At 36.7% G+C, this 18,303-nt stretch overlaps 1 protein-coding gene across 1 annotated transcript; it reads left to right on the plus strand.

Moving 5' to 3' along the window:
- The first annotated feature begins 5,228 nt into the window (after positions 1 to 5,228).
- Positions 5,229 to 13,585, plus strand: LOC139115988 (beta-alanine transporter-like). The gene is made up of 10 exons (XM_070678467.1): positions 5,229 to 5,677; positions 6,813 to 6,916; positions 7,459 to 7,613; positions 8,168 to 8,339; positions 8,882 to 9,014; positions 10,032 to 10,123; positions 10,408 to 10,616; positions 11,662 to 11,770; positions 11,903 to 12,106; positions 13,434 to 13,585. Exons 1-10 carry the CDS (start codon positions 5,276 to 5,278, stop codon positions 13,513 to 13,515), a joined length of 1,662 nt encoding a protein of 553 aa, XP_070534568.1. The 5' UTR covers positions 5,229 to 5,275; the 3' UTR covers positions 13,516 to 13,585.
- Positions 13,586 to 18,303: the final 4,718 nt, after the last annotated feature.

Below are 18,303 nucleotides of genomic sequence, written 5' to 3' on the forward strand. Positions count from 1 at the left end.
GAAATTTCATAACCGACAATATTTCAATTGAAATTATTTAATTTTCAAGTTGCTACTGTTCAAAGTATTTTCACAGCTGAAAAAAAGAGATTCGTAAAGTATTCCTGTGTGAGTTTTAAAGTTTTCGTAATTAACAGAAAAACAGTTCACTCATTTTTAGTTTTTCAAAACTTGTTCTTATATATTTTAGGCTATAGCATAAGAGAAAGAAAATATATGAATTACAGATTACGAATTATAGATTATTATGATTTAAACCATCCTTGATTTTTAATAATTTTTTGAATTAAATCATTAAAATTGTTAGTATTTATTTCATTAATTATTGAATTAAATATCGATTTTAGTACATTTGGGTTGTTTGACTGACTTATAATTTGCCAGCCCTCAGGCTGTTGCCCATGACCGTAATATTGATGCTGCTCGACCATAATTCTTTGGGCGGCCAACAAATTGTGATATTGCCCTCACTATCATGTGTTATTATTTAATTATTACACCTTACATCGTATCAAGTTATATTAGACTAACTAACGTGATAAAATCAAAAAGTTATAAAATATTGCCTTCGTGATGAAACCATGACGCGTACACTGATATAGCCCGCTAACGCGTCGCTGCAACCTCTATAAATGTAATAATCTCCATAAATGTAATATTAACCACAATTGTAATACAATCAACCATAAAGGTAATAAAACGGTCAACCTGCGATGTAACAACCCGGAACCATAAATGTAATGAAAAAATTAACCATAAATGTAATAAAACGCAACTATAAATGTACTAAACTTAAACTTAAAGGGACATTCACCAAGGATGATTTTTTCATATATGCTAGCTTTTTGGTCATTTACCCCGGAAAAGCTATTTTCGCCATTTGTAACTTGCGCGAGTTTTTACAAAAACCGATAAAAATAGTACAGGAAGTTGCCCAAGTAATTTGCATCATGTGAAAAAAGCTCCAGGCTTGGAGCTTGCATCATGTGATATGCAAGGGACCATCTTCGTACGGGTATGGCCCCGCATTGTCCACTCATAGCAACACAGTAGTAAAGAGCAACACAATATCTGACTGTGTACAGTTTATTATAAGTGATTCATTGTTTATGCAAGGATACTCAGTATTAACAAAAGTTATGTATATACGCACAGCCTGGTTTGAGCGTGGAAGAGAGGACAATGCCATGCCCACGGGTATGGCCCCATAAAGCCATCAATCTCTACCGGCGTGTTCGTCTTCAATTACACAAGTATTACGGTCCCGTGATACCTCTGGTAAGGACTGGACAACGTACGACTACTGTTCGCAATGGAGAGCTTGAGGCTATTCCCCAGTAAAACCCAGGGTGAAGCTGAACAGAGTTGCGACACTAGTAGGGGTAAAGGTGAACAGAGATCGTTAGTTGATTTTCTGCTATTTTTCTTTACTTAAATGCTACTTGGTATGTTAGACCCTGTCATGATCGAAGCATGGAGGTAGCCAACTCTACCTCCCTGATCCAACTAAATTTCTTTGCTTCCTTTTTTCGATATATTTATCATACCATAGTAACGATGGGCTAATTTCCAAATATGGACAGTTGTCGACGTCGTGGAAAGTTCGTTCTTGTCTTTGAGACGAAATGCTGACACGTATCGTTCTCGTCCCTATTACTCCTATTACTTCCTTCATTTGTGTCTGCATTGTTTTTAGTTGTTGTATGTCACGTTGATTTGTACTTATCTGATCAAATACATCTTTCATAAGACGCGTGTTGGATTTTAAACGTAGAAGGTCTTTCTGGCAACAATAATAATAATAATAATTTATTCATTTATAAAGCGACTAAATCCACACAAATAGTGTGATCAGAGACGCTGGGTAAAATACAATCAATTTTAAAAAGGTTACAAGAATTAAAAACAAAACAAAAACAAAAAAATACAATGAATGAGTTCAGTTAAAAGCAGAATTAAAAAGAAATGTTTTAAGACTTGATTTAAAACTTGTCAGGCTTGGGGAGCGACGAACCTCAATTGGAAGATTGTTCCATAAAAAGGGGGCGGCAATACTGAACGCACGATCCCCTATTTCTTTGTGCGCGACCTGCTTTGACACAGTTTAAATTGGTCAGCGGACCTTAGATTACGGGTTGGGACGTACAAATTAACCATGCTAGAAAGATAAGTTGGACCGAGTGAATGGATACATTTAAAGGTGAAGATAAGAATCTTAAAACAATACGTTGAGACACAGGCAGCCAATGCAACTGAAACAAAATCGGGGTGATATGCTCAGTGACTCTTGAGCGAGTTACAATTCTGGCAGCTACATTCTGGATACGTTGAAGGCGATCAATTGAATATTTCGGAAGACCATAAAGAAGCGAATTACATGAATCAATGCGTGATGTCACAAAAGCATGAATCAACTGTTCCGTGTCTGATCTAGAAAGATATTTGCGAATATTGCAATGCGTCGTAAGTGAAAAATAGCTGAGCGGCAGATATTGTTGACATGAGGGTACATTGTAAGACCAGAATCCAGGATAACTCCAAGACTTTTTGCCTGACTTTGAGCAGGAATCAGGGTGTCACCGACCCGTATCCCCTGTATTCTATCATCCGAAGCATTACTGGAAGATGCAGAGAAAGTTACAAATTCAGTTTTATCATCATTCAAACAAAGGAAATTAGCAGACATCCAGGACCTAACTTGTGAAATACAAAGTTCAAGATTGCTGGCTGTCGCAGAAGCTTCATTGATCTTAAAAGACATATATAATGATGAATCATCTGCATAAAAACTATACAGGCAACCATGACTTGCAACTAATTTCCCCAAGGAGATGTATATACATTAAATAGTATAGGGCCAAGAACGGACCCTTGTGGAACCCCGGTATCAATTTGACGGAAACATGATTTTGTGGAATCGATAATAACACACTGGCTACGGTTAGAAAGATATGAGCGGAACCAATTAAGCGCATTTCCTGAAACACCAAGAAGGTCTGACAGCCGACTTAATAAAATATTATGATTAACGGTATCGAACGCTGCAGAAAGATCAAGTAAAACCAAAAATACATCACGTTTTGCATCAAGTGCTAACAATATGTCATTAGTAACCTTTAAGAGAGCAGTCTCTGTGCTGTGACCAGCTTTGTACGCAGATTGTAACGGATCACTCAGGCAATGACTAGCAATATGATTGGTCAGCCTAGTAGCAACTATGCGTTCTAATACCTTTGATAGGAATGGTAGGTTAGAAACAGGCCGATAATTTTTGAGAATCTCATGATCAAGAGATGGTTTCTTGAGAAGAGGTTTAACAACAGCATGTTTAAAATCAGTGGGTACAATACCATCACGTAAAGAGTCATTGAAGAGTTCATTTATGTACGGTAGTAACACCTGTAGGATTTCTGGCTGCTTCAGGATCTTGGTAGGAATTGGATCTAGGCAACATGTGGACGAAGGAGATGACCGAATGGTACGCAAGACTTCCTCAGTGGTTGTTGGCATTAAAGATTCGAAGCGACACTCGGGTTTCAAATCGCAAATCGGTGACGAGCGTTGATGGTGAAGATCGTCGGATGACTGGCTCAAGTTCGAAACTAGAGACTTCACACGATGTAAAAAGAAATCTGCAAAGCGATTGGCGATTTTTTATGGGTTATCATACTTCGGAATATGAACAGATCTCGAGGTTGGCCGATTAACCGTTCAACGATATTAAACAACTGTTTCTGGTTGCCTTTGCTATTGTCAATCAAGTCTGAATAATAATGACGTTTGGCGTTTTCAACGAGGCGAACAACGTGAGTCCGCAACTCTCTGTAAATCTGTCGATGTACTTCTAGTTTAGATTTTCTCCAAATCCGTTCAGCTTTCATTCTTTGTGATCTTGCATTCGTAACAGACTTGGTGATCCATGGTGCAGGTTGTTGCGTGTTTAACCTTTTGTTGAGCATGAGCACGGAGGTATTTTTGCAACATCGCGTACCTGTTTCTCGTACATTACCTCCGGGACTGTGTAGCCCAATGAAAACGGCTTTTAGAATACGTTTGAACAATATAATTGAAAATTCAAGTTTTACTCTGTGTTCACTGAACTATTATTCATTTCCGCTATAAATCATCTGACCGCACCAATGCTGGTCGGCTAAAATATTTTTTCATGATCGTTTCGAAGTTTTCGTGACGCAATGGTCAGCTGAGATGGCGTTTCCCGAGAACAGATTCGACTTGCAGCCTTTCATTCAAGTCAACACTTTGTGCGAAATGTACTACCGCTTTGTTACCCGGAAATAAACCAGTTGGTCAATACCTTTTACACTTTTGATGGTCTTCCTGTGCTGTCAAAGGGTATCATTTTCACACGATCTCAAGATATTCTCCGATTATACGTAGCATAATTTTTCCCGTCGATGACTTTACCGCATTGTGAAGAAAAGTTACTTCCAAACTTTTTTTCGTTGGTAATTCTGACATCATGATTATCCGGATGAATTCCTAGATAACTGCTGTGATGTCAAAGGAAAGCGTGTTGTCTTCTTGGTCATAACATTTCTTAGGCTTTAATCCTTTATTGTAGATTGAAAATTTATTTCGTACACAAATAAATCAATTGAATCATGAAGTTTGAAGAAGAAATACGGGAATTTTCGGTCCATTTAAGTGTGGACGCAGTAACAAAGACATGTGCTGACCGGTAACAAACCACATGGACTTTTAAAAACGGCTGACCGCCACCTGTGAAGTATTGTCACTTTGCGCATTACAAGTCTATGGCTTTTGAGTGAAAGAGATTGAACTATGACCATTTGACTCCGATGACTGTACTTTTGGCCGTGAACGTTAACCCATTAGCAGACGGTCCTTCGCTAGCTCATTGCGTCACTTTTGCTATTTTGAAGGCCAAAATCCGCGCCCCAATGAGTGAAAGTGAAATAAAACACCAGTATTTCGCCTCATTTTCTACCACATTTTTTATTGGCTTCTCCTTACTTATAAGGTGTGTTCAACAAATTAACTAATGGTAAGTGTGAGAAACTGTGACACCGCTAAGTTCATTAATTATGTTCCCATTATCGCTTAACACAAACCGTTTCGATTCACCTATTATCCTGTGTATTAGGCCGTAAAAATTTCAATTATTGTTATTGATATGCGCGTGTACGAAAATAGGTATTTTCTGTTTATGACTAAGCTGTGAAAATGCGCCAGTGAAAGAGGCTATGACAGTTATGATAGGGCACATACATTATAGTATCGACTTGGTCTCAGGATGTCTGTAGAGGATATACTACACACAATAGGCGATACTGGGAGGTATCAGCAATTCATGCTAGTCTTAGCGAGTTTAACTTTTCTGCCTCAATCATGGTTTGGTCAAGTCACTACATTTTTTGCAATTTCGACCGACCATTACTGTCGGGTTTATTACAACCAAACCTATGAAGTTGACTCTTTACTAAAACGGGCCACCATTCCCAGAACACACCATGGAAACCAGACCACCTGGGATTCCTGTCACATGTACAACGTGAATGAGTCAATGATATTTGATAGTTATTTTGCCGATGGGACAGCGTCGAATAGGTCGAGCTTCTCGGCGATGAGTGTTCATCCATGTGATCATGGCTGGCTTTTCGATAGGTCGTCAGCTTCGAACACCTTGGTGATGGAGGTAAGTTGATACCTTTTCCCGATTTCAATAGATTTCGTTCTTGCCACACGTCAACGCCGTAACAGGCAAACGCAAAATTTAACAGTCTACTGACCGATTCAAACATGCATTTTAGCAATATCTATTTAAATGTATTCAATTGTTCCAAAATATCGATGACTGATGTAAAAACATAAAGGTCCCACACATGGGTACCTCTTATGATATCGTGTGTGCAAATTAATGTATTTAACGATAATAATATTATTTTGTTATGATAATACATCGCCTAAGATAAAACTCACCACCAGGAAGGAAGGAAGGGCATAAAACATGAACGCGGCAGCAGTAAACCAGATACTATAAGGAAGCCGGATTTTCTTGATAGGAAAACTTCCCCTTGGCAGCATATTTTAAATCCTCTGAATCATAAGTTATCTTCTTGTCGGAAACGTGTTACGAGGGAAATGATGAAAAGTGCGAATGAAGAGTGCGAATACAATATATAACAATTTTCGATAAAATATCAGAAAATTTTAGGTGTAATCGCCGGTCAAACGATAGAAGCAATACTCACAGTCTTAGTGTTGATTAAGAGCATTACTAGGAGTTCTTTGATCATGGAATGAGAAAACTTAGAAATTAATTTCAGAAGTGCATAATTCTTGAAGTAAGTTTTAGTAGTCTAGCGGCCTGAAGCAAAACCAGAAGAGAAGCCAAGTTGACAGGTACAACGATGCAGGTATTCCCAAAAGCCAACCAGATCATTTCATAGCAGAATTAAATTATTTCTTTGACGCCAAAACGTTACACATCAAAATAATAGTGCTACTATGATTGCCGAGGTTTGTGGCACGTTTGCTTGACTATTTCACCACCCGAGCCAAGGAAAATAAGAAGCTCGCCGAGGATTTTGTGTCATGGAACGACTATTTTATTCTCTGCGCTTTGCAAGTGTCGTATTTTCCGCTTGTCGGTCAGTATTTTACTGTATTTGTTTTATTTTGTTGCAGTTTTTATCCTCTGCCTTTTAACAAGTATTTTACCTCTCGCTGGTCGGCCAATTTGGTTACTATAAAAAACTCAGTCTTTACAAATAGTAATACAATTATATTTTCTTTGCATCAAGACACGGTGTTCTTTGATCTTTTAACAGTTTGGCTTAGTGTGTGACAAACGATGGTTGCAGCAGTTGTGCAAGTCAACGTATTCTTTTGCAGGTATATTTGGGTCCTTAATTTTTGGTCCTCTAAGTGATGCGTAAGTATTTTTTCTACGATGATCTTGCAACTCTTTGTAAGTGCAATGCTCGACGTTTTCCTTTGTAATTCAATCAGAACAGACTAAGATTCTCACAGCATTGTTGAAATAGGAATGCAATATTTTACACAGAAAGCTGTGCTTGATACACACAATAAACCTTCTGGGGACTAAATGAATGTTGAAAGGTGACAGTTTATATCAAGTTCCATATATCGTCTTCTTTACACAACATGATAGCTTAAAAGAACACTGGCTGGGTTACTTTCGGTGACTCAAGAATCATAGACATATACTTCTTATGTAGGGTTCAATGACTGTTCACATTCATAACGGCGACAATGAACGATGACCTCTTGAGCATAACAAGGCTATGTCTTTCACTGTTAAATTTACTGCTACATTTCATGAAATTGCATCGTCTATAAAAGTTAAGGGAAGGAGACCAAACTATATGGCGCCCAATCACTAAAACAGCAAAAACCAGTTTATACGCATTGTCTCCGATCATATAAACTATGTATGTCCTGCTTTACTTGCAGATATGGTAGGAAACCAACATACTATCTCACCTTAATTATCGCCTTGATCTTCAACGTATTAATGTACATATCTACAACGTTCTCTATGTTTATCATATGTCAGTTTCTGATGGGCATTGTTAGTCCAGCAATTTACAACATCGGTCATCTGATAGGTAGGCTTTGATGTTTTATTAAAGGAACAAAGGTAATATTATGCCTTCTTTGCATGACTTTGGAGGTCAGTTACACTTTTTTGTCCCTTGAAACAAATCCTCCCACCTAGCAACAGGACTTACAGAGTATGGAATATACTCCCGTGAATACGAGGGCGCAGGCAAACAGAAAAGCAGGCTAGATGGCCGAGGTCAAGCTATGATTTGCGTTTGACAACGACTGTAAATGAAGCTGTATTGCAGACCATTTCGTTGTACCTGAAAAGAAGCAGCCGATTTATAAGTTGAACGAAGGGCATTTCAGTTCTTCGTGCCTTTTATGATCATCCAAACCAACTTGGCAAACAGACAGCAAATTGTTTCGATTTAAATTGCCAAACCCCTACTCAGCCATACCTGAACCAATTCCTTTCGACTTTATCATAAACACATATATAACTGCACCTGCCCTTTACCTTAAATTATTTGTATTAAAGCTTCGCACCTCTGCACATTTAGACCATTTAATGTATGTTCTTTGTAGTCAATATTGAAATTCCTCCTGTCACGATCAGTTGTAGAAATGGTAACAACGAAAAGCAGGCCAATGGTACTAGTAGTCTGTACACTTGCTCATCCTTTCTGTGAGCTCTTGCTAGCGGGCATAGCTCATGCAGTCAGGAGTGATTGGGGTATACTGCAACTCGCTGGGTCGTTATATTGCGTCATTTTCATTCCCTATTACTGGTAAGTACAGTTACAATAGCAGGTTATATATATATATATATATATATATATATATATATATATATATATATATATATATATATATGTATGTATATATACACAAATATATATATATATATATATATATATATATATATTATATATATATATATATATATATATATATATATATATATATATATATATATATATATATATATGTCACTTTTGTAGGAACGTCTTGTGAGTCTATTTCATATCACACTTTAGCTTTATATGTCAATAATCTAATTTTAAACGTGTTTTTGCGTAGTAGTTAATATCAGCATGTATATTTTTAGAAGCAATTATGATGAGTAAGTCTTTTTGCATATATATACTATATAGAGCTGTAGCTGTATATGTTAACCCTCGACTTTTGAAAACAGTTTCTGAAGACGCCAGATATGGCAATATCATACATCTGAATTAGAGTACGGGCACATATATGTTCCATTTTATCTAACCTTGGTCGCGTTTGATTTCCAAACATTAAAGTGAAAAAGTGCATTTCATCAAAAAAGCATTTTAGACGAGTCGCCAAGATGGTTATTTAAACAAGGAAGGCTTGAAGAATTAGGAAGACTTTTTGAGAAAATAGCCAAGTGGAACAAAACAACGTATCAACGACAAAATCTAAAGTCATCAGATATTAAGGTGAGTACCCAAGGTTCCAAGACAAGAAACTGACCTTTCTAAGCTAGCAATTCTCTAGTAGTCAATAAGCTCAGAACCCCCGTAAACTATATATTTTCGGAAAGTCTAGATATAGTGTCACCATTGTTCACATAACTATCACGTGACAGGTAATTTGCGTAACCTTTCAGAAATCGGCTTTTCCTATGTTTTGTTTCAACGCTTTGAGATATGTGGCTGAAATTTGTGTGAGTGCAAGTTGTTCTAAGGATCTTCCAAAGTGTGTCTCAGAATTTTTTAAACCTTCCTAAACAATTTTTATGGCAGAAAAACTTCCAGAGCGTTGAATTTAACCTTAGTTGATTTCTTGAAAATCGTCCTCCAAAAAAAAAGCAAGATATAAAAAATCTGAGACACACTGTAGAAGTACGTTGTAACAGCTTGCATTCCAACAAGTTTGTGTCAAATATTTTGAAGTACTGAGACAAAACATAGGGAAAACCGATTTGTGAGAGGTTATGCAAATTACTTATCATGTGATAGATATGTAAACAATGGCAACACTGTTGTTACCAGAAAAATTCCCCTATTTCTTGTCCTGGTGTCTTCTTATTTAATTAAATTGTAAAATTACCTTAGTAGCTTTTCAACTTACTTCGTCGCTTGCATATCTCAAAGTAAACAAACTCGTGCCATACATTTAGCGTGATATGTGATGATAGACTCAAAAGCCATATATATATATATATATATATATATATATATATATATATATATATATATATATATATATATATATATATATATATATATATATATATATATATATATATATATATATATATATATATATATAACTGCCAGATATGAATCACAGACTACCAGGATCTGAAAATGATTTCCAATCAGACTTCCAAATAAAAGGTTTATTTCGAGCTCTGTTATATGTATGTATATCTCTGTCAATGTATGTATATATGTATGCAAGTAATTTTCTACATTATTTTACTAAAGACAGTTTTGCATTGCATTTCAAAGGAGAATGAAGGCATTTCTGCAATGTCTGCACTTACAAGCTTATTTGTGCGAAAAGAACTGAGATGTCAGACAATCAATATATCCATGGGTTGGTGAGTACACAAAACTAATTTGAATTGTTTAACAGTACTTGATTTTTTTATATTCTTTAAATGTACTTGAACATTTGCTGTTATCAAACGTTTTGGGGATGTTAATTAACTATGACAGTGAGAATTCTTACATTAGTTTTGTCTTCTCAAGGTTAGAGTTTTGCTGGAAAATATAATGCAATTTATCGGTTATTACATGAACATGTCAGCTAGATAGCAAGATTTTCTTCTATAGTTTAAAAGAAATAAGGCGGGCCTACTGATATTCTCCATTTCACTCACAGGTTTTCAATCGGGAGTCTCTATTATGGTATTACCTACAACTTCAACTTAGTGACAAACAACTCCAGTCTCACTCTTGCTTTGATTAGTGTTGGTGACGTCATCGCTTACCTGTTATGCTGGCTGACGTTGAGGTATCTTCCGAGGAGATGGCTTGTATTTTCATCGATGACGTTGAGCGGTTTGTGCTGGATTGTTGTCGGCGTAGTAGGTGAGCTATAAGGCAAAAAAATAAACTACCATTTCAGAATGTTTTATAAAAAGGAACACCGCAGGCAAAACTCAACTCGGATCAAATGCATCAGACTCGTAATTAATAAGTGCAACAGAAAGAATACTTTCCTGACGACAAAAGTTAACTTTGAGCACAAAATGAAATTCCTTTCTAAAAGCCAAGGCCTTTTGGATATTTTTTGCTAAAATTACAGAAAATACTAAAGAAATTGCAGCGATTCTTGTGACCGATTAACCAAAACAACATGAGTCTAATCGGATGAAAGTCATCTATGGCAGTACGAAGAAAGCAAACTGTTTATGTACTAACGTTTGTTTATTATGAAATATAAATATTAGCGGATAATGTTCCACATTGTAATTGTGATGGTCTTGAATCGCGATTGGAGTAAAAGTTTAAATTGAATTCAAAAAAATAGTATTTTTCGTCGTCAAAAATACGTTTTGCTGTGGTTACCAAAATGCGAAATGATGAAACGGACTGTTGCAGCGACATTTTGATTACATGTCAGCAGATAGCAATTCACAGCACTCAGTGCCATAAACGAGAGACCTGATCTACCGTTGTCAACTTTGGTTTATTATAAGTTAAGAATCTCTTCTGGTGTTTCCAAATACAGCAGCTTTGCCCTTTTTTAAGTTTATGGACTGTCCTGCATTATTATTTCCTGAGTACGCAGTAGCTTTAAATTTATTTTGTCATCATCGATTTTTTCGACTGTCGGCATACCCAGCAATTTCTTGTATTATTCCGTGCTTATGTTCTGACACTTTTCGATTTTGAAAACGTTTCGAATAAGGGGCAGGGATACATGTATTTAACAGATTTATTTTACATATTTTTCTTTGTAATCACCACCTACAAAGATCTAACTGTTTGGTGATTTGTTTGTTTGAATATGCTTCCTTGTGAAACTGTTTTTTGAAGTTGAGTCTCCTTGAAGACTAATGATAAGCTATTACAACTATAGAGCAACACTAAGTCGAAGTAACCTGATTTGCATTTGTTGCAAACATCTCAGATATCCAGGCCGTAAAGATTGCATTTTGTGTCGGAGCGAAGATGGCTGCATTGATTGCGAATATATCCTTCTTCGCCTACTCAGCAGAGCTGTATCCGACTGACGTAAGGTTCGTAACATGGCTCAATCAATAGACGCACTTTTAAACATCTTTAAGTGATAACCTCAAAGTCTTATCACCCTACAAATTATGTGTTTCGACTATTTTCAAATTATTATCTGTTTGTTATCTGTCTTTCAGAAATGCTGCCGTTGGGCTTGGTCAAACACTAGCACATTTAGGAGCGACGTTATCACAGTATATTTTTGTCTTGATGGACATCGACCCCCTTCTTCCTTTCATTATCCTAAGTTCCTTAGTTGCATTGGGTGGTGTGATGGCGCTGTTACTCCCGGAGACGCTCGATCTAGACCTGATCGATTCAATTGATGACATCAAGAAGAGGTAATTTTACGTAGTGTGACCGAAATTGACTGAAAATTAATTAAGGTGTGGTCACAAATATTTTGAGGAGTTAAAGTATGTTAGAACAAGATCAAATGGATTCATTGTCACATCCCTCTTCGATTTTCGGTTACAATTCAAAGTATCCACATTGTTAAACATTTTTTCAATGAGCATAACATCTCTTCAGAGCTATCTTTTAAGGGTCACAACAAAGTTCAGGTTCTGTGTACGATTCAACATCTTAATATCACATACATACTTCTGTACGTTTACTTTGAATCATACATGTAGAAAATTAATGCACGTTCAGTGGTTCAGGATGGTCCTACTTAAATTTGTAAATCACAAATGTCTCATGGACCTGATAATGTGATACCTTGAATGGAAATGTTTATTGGACCAGTTTAATATCATATTGTTTCAAGATATTGCTATCAAAGGGGAAATGAAAATGATTATCTATAAAATATATAATTTACACAATACAGGTAATATTTTTGATAGCTCATCACGTCTTATCATGCATGCGATGCTAGAGTGATTTTGTAATAATATATTTATCTTCACTTGCATTCACGTAAACTGTCAGTCAGACATTCTACTTAAATAATTTTAGCTTACTGAAGTTTGTTCCTCCGGAGGCGATCATGATTATTCTCTTTAAAAATGCTGTTGTAAGCTCATGTTACAGTATAGAAATTAAGATTTTCATGTGAAGTGGAATGAAAAGTTTCAAGTCACACAACTAACAGCTGGACGTCGTTTTTTTGAGTAGCATAACTTTATTTGGTGGAATTTATCACTGTTAAACGTTTTACATTGAGACCATCTAAAATTGAAACACTGCGGTTCTTTTAAGGCTGTCCCATGAACATTGATGAACAGGGTAACGAGATATAATTATTTCCAAAACGTCAAGTATTATGTTGAAATACATAAAAAATTGATATTCATTATCAAAAGCAGCGAAATACATATTAACCTCTGTATGGATGAACATTTGTAACATTTATCACCACAGGTGAAAATTGCTTCCATTCAATGCTGTATAGAACAATCATGTGAGAACTTTGACCAGCTATTTCGGTGTGATGAAATTGGAGATCAGAAAACAATGCGCGAACTAATTTGAATTGGCTTTTTGTTGAGCCTGAAAGGCATCGTGACAAAACACGCTTATGCTTGGAAAAATAACCTAATTGTGTATTCAAAACTTAGCCATGTTCAACTCTTTTAAACAATTGAATGATACTAATTAAAAAAATGTAACTTAATTGCCTTCCTCTCCGGGAGACTGAAATTTTGTTATTTCTATGCTTCATAGACGTGAACCTGATTCAGCTGTGGTCTACAAAAACAACGAAGATTCAAGACTTCTTGAAGGACGCCCGCATCCAGGTCAATAAATGTGCGCCATTAGCCTCCCCAGCAAAACGAAGGCTGTGGAGTTGCAATTATTAAAGATCACTGGTTGAAAAATCCCAAAAAAATGCATAATTCTGTCTCTTTATTGTGTTCTGTACAGATAGACGCGTACTTGAAAGGCTTGGCTTGCACTAGCAGACAACAATATATTTCATGCGCTTGGATTGGCATAAATAAGTATAATGCATGATGAAAAGAACTTGAGAACGTGAGAGCACGCTGGATTAAAGGAAGGGTCGAATTAAGGAAGAGGTCATACTTATATAGCTAAAGCAGATCCGGATACAGGGCTGTACTTGCCCCCTTGATTACAGAGACATATACTTGGCATACAAATATTTTGTATCCTCACACAGGAAGACGAATGCTATGAGTCTGAAAAGTAGGCCTATTCATGTTGTACGAAGACCGGCGGCGCATATAACAGACCTGGGTTACTTTAAAGTGAAAATAAAGACGGGCAGGGGCAAGACATGAAGATTTTTAGTGTGGAAAAATGAATATTTTGATAGGCTGGACTTGTTAGGTGGTCCGAGAGCTCTTTGTGTTTTTTTGTGTCCTCTGGGCGCAGGCGAATGTTATAGGCGACATTGTGGATACGGCGACAGCAAATGTGCATAATAAGCACTGTAAGCGTTTCAAGAATGCCTTTAACGCGAAGTAGAATTTGAAGAATATAAAACTATCAAAGATAGAGACAGGGCCGTATAAACAAGGGTTAAATCACATATAACCGTCAGACGGGTCTTCTATTTCCTACCTAGCAGGAATATCCATCAACACCGAGAGCGCACTGGGCTAGAGCAAGGAATCTATAAGTTCAGTGAGGATATGACATTGGGTTATGATGATATTAATACTTCTAGGCTTGAGAATCCACTTTTTTAAAAGGAAAGAACATCATCAAAAGTAGAAAATCTGTGGTTGCAGAGCTTGAACATTCAAAGTTGCAAGCAGCTCTGCAGCCGAGTCCCTCGTAGAGTGGGCAGCCCCTCTTCACCCCATCCCCCGCAGCCAACACTGGGCCTATCGGACGAGAATACAAAGACTGAATTATTAGCACCTGCCTTTCAAGCATTGCTAGACGTAGGCCTTGAACTTTTACAGGTAATTTTGAGTATATTATATTGGTTTAATATTGCAATACTCTTTTTTCTCCATGAGTAATTTTACTACATGAACTTCCACACGTATTTGTTATTTTTTACTGTAGAATACGAAGTATGGCGAGTTCAGTAACTTGTATTTTAAATTATGCTTAGGCCAATCGATTGGTAGGCCCCTCGTCTGTGAGGTGGGTCAAACAGATTATATCAGTGTAAATATTTAGGAAGCGGTAACTTTCTACTGTTGAGAGTGAAAATTCAAGGATTTGGAATATCTTTCACGGTAATTATACATCAGACAAAAGCAAAATTTGGAATGGAGAGCAACCCGATGGCTAAATTAATTCAAACTTTGCACTCATGATGGACAAAATGACGCATAGTGCTTTCAGACTTCGTCAGGAGGGAAGATGGTGTCATTCTCACTAGTGAATTACAAAACTAACAGGGCGTAAGGCTCGAGTGTGGACACCCATGGTTGCCTTGTGTAGTGCTGTCTCATTATTGCCATATTGGAATGAAATAAGGAAAACTGATCATACCAATATGGAAGATGGAACACCAAAGTTGGGCCAAGAATACGAGGCTGAATGAAAAATTTACTTCACCAAAGCAGGAACAATACTCGTGTCGAGAGCAGAAGATGTATGGTCTTTGGCGAATTACTTTTCATTTCTATGTTGTTTGTTTGACCGAAGTTGTTGACGATTTGTTTCAATCTTGGTATGGAGATTGTGTCGGTTAAATTTCCATATCAGTTTGTAGTATGTACATGTATCAATATGGCTACCGTAGGGTCAATATGTCAACGTTTTTTGCTATGCCTGAAGCCTTTACCCAACTAGATATTATCAACTGATTTAAACTTATTTAAACTTCAGCTAAAGGACAATGCTAAGCTGTGACATACATATCTATGGGCATTTTTTTCCTAGCGTTATTCAATATCGTCACCAGGCAACGATATTTCTAAGTTTCTTCGATAATCTAAGTCGTTGCTCAGGTAAGCATGATGTTAATTTGATTAAACATTGCAAGTGTACAACATACAATAGATAAGTAGTTAAACAAGTAGATAATATGAATATAAAGGAGCTTGTTCTCTGTACTTACTCGAGTTTCACCAATCAGGTTATCTAAAAAAGAACCTTTATTGGAACTTGTTCAATGAATACATCGCAAACCTATTTATTTATTGCTTTGTTTATTTTTTTAATTTGACAATTAGGCAGGCTCAAGGCCTAGTAAATGACCCCGACAACTAGACTATATAAAACAAGACAAATGTAAACAATCAAATACTGAATAAAATGAAAGTTCTAAAGATAACACAGAAACAAATGTTCTCTGTTTAACCACAAATCCCTTAAAAGGGGTATAAAAAGAACACATTACGTAGATATGCTAGAATCCACAATCATGATATGTATACTGGCTCTTCTTTGATTTTGTGAGATTCTAAACAGTTTACGATAATTATGTACTACGATCGTCGGCTCTGTTACTAAAGGTTTCTACATGATAAATGCATTGGTCTTACCAACAAAATAGGAATCAAACACACTTGTGTCAGTGTCGTCATAATTTGTCAGTGCTGTAACATAGGGAGGGCCTTTTGATTGACGAGCTCCTCAGAGGGGACAAAAACTAAATCATTTCACCAAATTGTATTTACATCGCTTTAAGCCCAAAATGCAGAAAACGGACGTCTGAGAGATCGAAATTCTGCGCCAGAGACCGAGCATTTTTATAAGTTTTGATTACGTACACGCACACAGTATCCTACGCTAAATACGTATTACGTTCAACATTGCATTTTATTCGCATGCAACACGAACACTATACTTGTCAAAAAATATATGCTGCAGACACAGAAAACGGGTCAAGAGCTCAAATCCAAAGAAAAAAGTTACAATTTTTTTTCGTTAATTTAAATAAGAACAATAGTCCTGGCTTTTTTGGCATACTAAAAATAGATTTGTCTCATTCTGTACCGCATACGCGTATACGGTATACGTCGACCGTCGCGACATTCAGATGTAGTAAAGTGAAGTTACAGGATCTATTTTTGATGGATAATTTTGACGTTAATTGTACAAGAAAACAAGCAGTTCTGAAATAATCAAGACGTGCGATGACTGCAACTGTGATAAACATTTGTACAGAGTGTGTTGCCGATGCAGCGAGAGCTGGACGCTGACAATGCTCGTTGCATTTGATTGCATTTGCATTTCGTCGCACTTGGTCATCCCATTATTGTTTTGAACGTCTTTGTCTACATCGTCAGGACACCCTGGTCTGTTACAGCCCATACTTTCGTAAAGAATATCTGACATACCGTTACTGTGAGGAAGTGTCAGTTTATTTGTGTATGAACGAATACTAGCTTCGTTTTTAAGAGCGGTAGGATATATCCCGGGGATATATCGCGTCTCGACTCCCGCCCTAATGCAATAATTTATGTGCATCACTCCCAAATGTGCTGCTCCAGAGATGTCTTTCATCATCGATCCCAACTTATTTCCACCAAAAGGTGAGTTACAGACCCACACTTTATCTGTTTATCAAACCTCGGTCTTCGGTCTTTGAAACAAAGCGGATTGTTTCAGTTTTTCTCGAGGGTCTACGGTTTGGATGTGTGCGTTCGAATGCACCGACAGGGCAATTTTTGAAAATACTGGTTTAGGAGCACGTTTTACCAGCGCTATCAATGCTAAAACAGTATTTTTTAGCATCGGCTGAATGAGCTCTCGTCCAATCAGAATGGGGCATGGTAGCATGATATTATATAATTACGTATACTGACGTATATGGAACACTTTATTAATTGTATACGTAACGTATATCTTTGTATATGGAACATTTCAATACGTTGATATGCTTTGCGTATATCTATGCAAATCAAGAGTATACTTAATGGTGATCTTTGCACATCAAGTGCACACTGTTCTTATGCATTTTACTAGTATACTTACGAGTATGCTTGACGTATTTGACACATACAGAATCAGTATATGTGTATACACGTTGTTGTATATCAAGTATTTTGCCCAGTGTTCTTTCTTTGTTTGTTTATTTGCTTGTTTGCTTTTTTGTTTTTTCGTTTATTCTGGCGAATCTGCATTACCACATGGTCCATAAAATCTTATTTTCTGTCTATCCGATACCTTAATTTCAAATCGGTCGACCATCAAAAAGAATGCTAACTTATTTATGTGATATACGAGGTCTAAGTATGTGCTGCCTAACGTTTGTAGAATTCAGGTTTATGTCTTTACTTACAAAACGGGGATTCCACGAGGGTTATAAACGATGTCTGATACCTTGCTTCCAACAGAAAGGATTTCTTTCGCCATTTATTTCTGGCGTTATCCGCACTTCCTTTGAAGGTCTTATTCATTGTGATTCAGCAAACTTATACAATGACGCCTGAGGATGTTGTCATGTTGAAACGTGATTCAAAATCACTGGGGAACAACATGTCGTACCAGGAACAAAACCACTAATTCACTTCAAGGTGACGAAGATAGTTCGGTCGAAAAATAGTGCAGACTGTTAAATTTAAACTTTAATGTAAACTTTAATTTTAACTTTAATTTGAAGTATTTTTGTAAAAGAATTTCCTGCTTGAATCAAAATGCGGACTGCTTTGGATGATGGCTG

Source organism: Ptychodera flava, chromosome 17 (genome assembly GCF_041260155.1).
Source record: "Ptychodera flava strain L36383 chromosome 17, AS_Pfla_20210202, whole genome shotgun sequence".
NCBI lineage: Eukaryota > Metazoa > Hemichordata > Enteropneusta > Ptychoderidae > Ptychodera > Ptychodera flava.

What these genes read in the sequence shown, in the direction of transcription:
- LOC139115988 (XM_070678467.1), top strand. Translation starts at nt 5,276, where the DNA reads ATGTCTGTAGAGGATATACTACACACAATAGGCGATACTGGGAGGTAT. An exon ending in TTTGGTCCTCTAAGTGATGC is followed by an intron (nt 6,917 to 7,458) that starts GTAAGTATTTTT and finishes CTTTACTTGCAG; the next exon opens with ATATGGTAGGAAACCAACAT. An exon ending in ATCAATATATCCATGGGTTG is followed by an intron (nt 10,124 to 10,407) that starts GTGAGTACACAA and finishes TTTCACTCACAG; the next exon opens with GTTTTCAATCGGGAGTCTCT.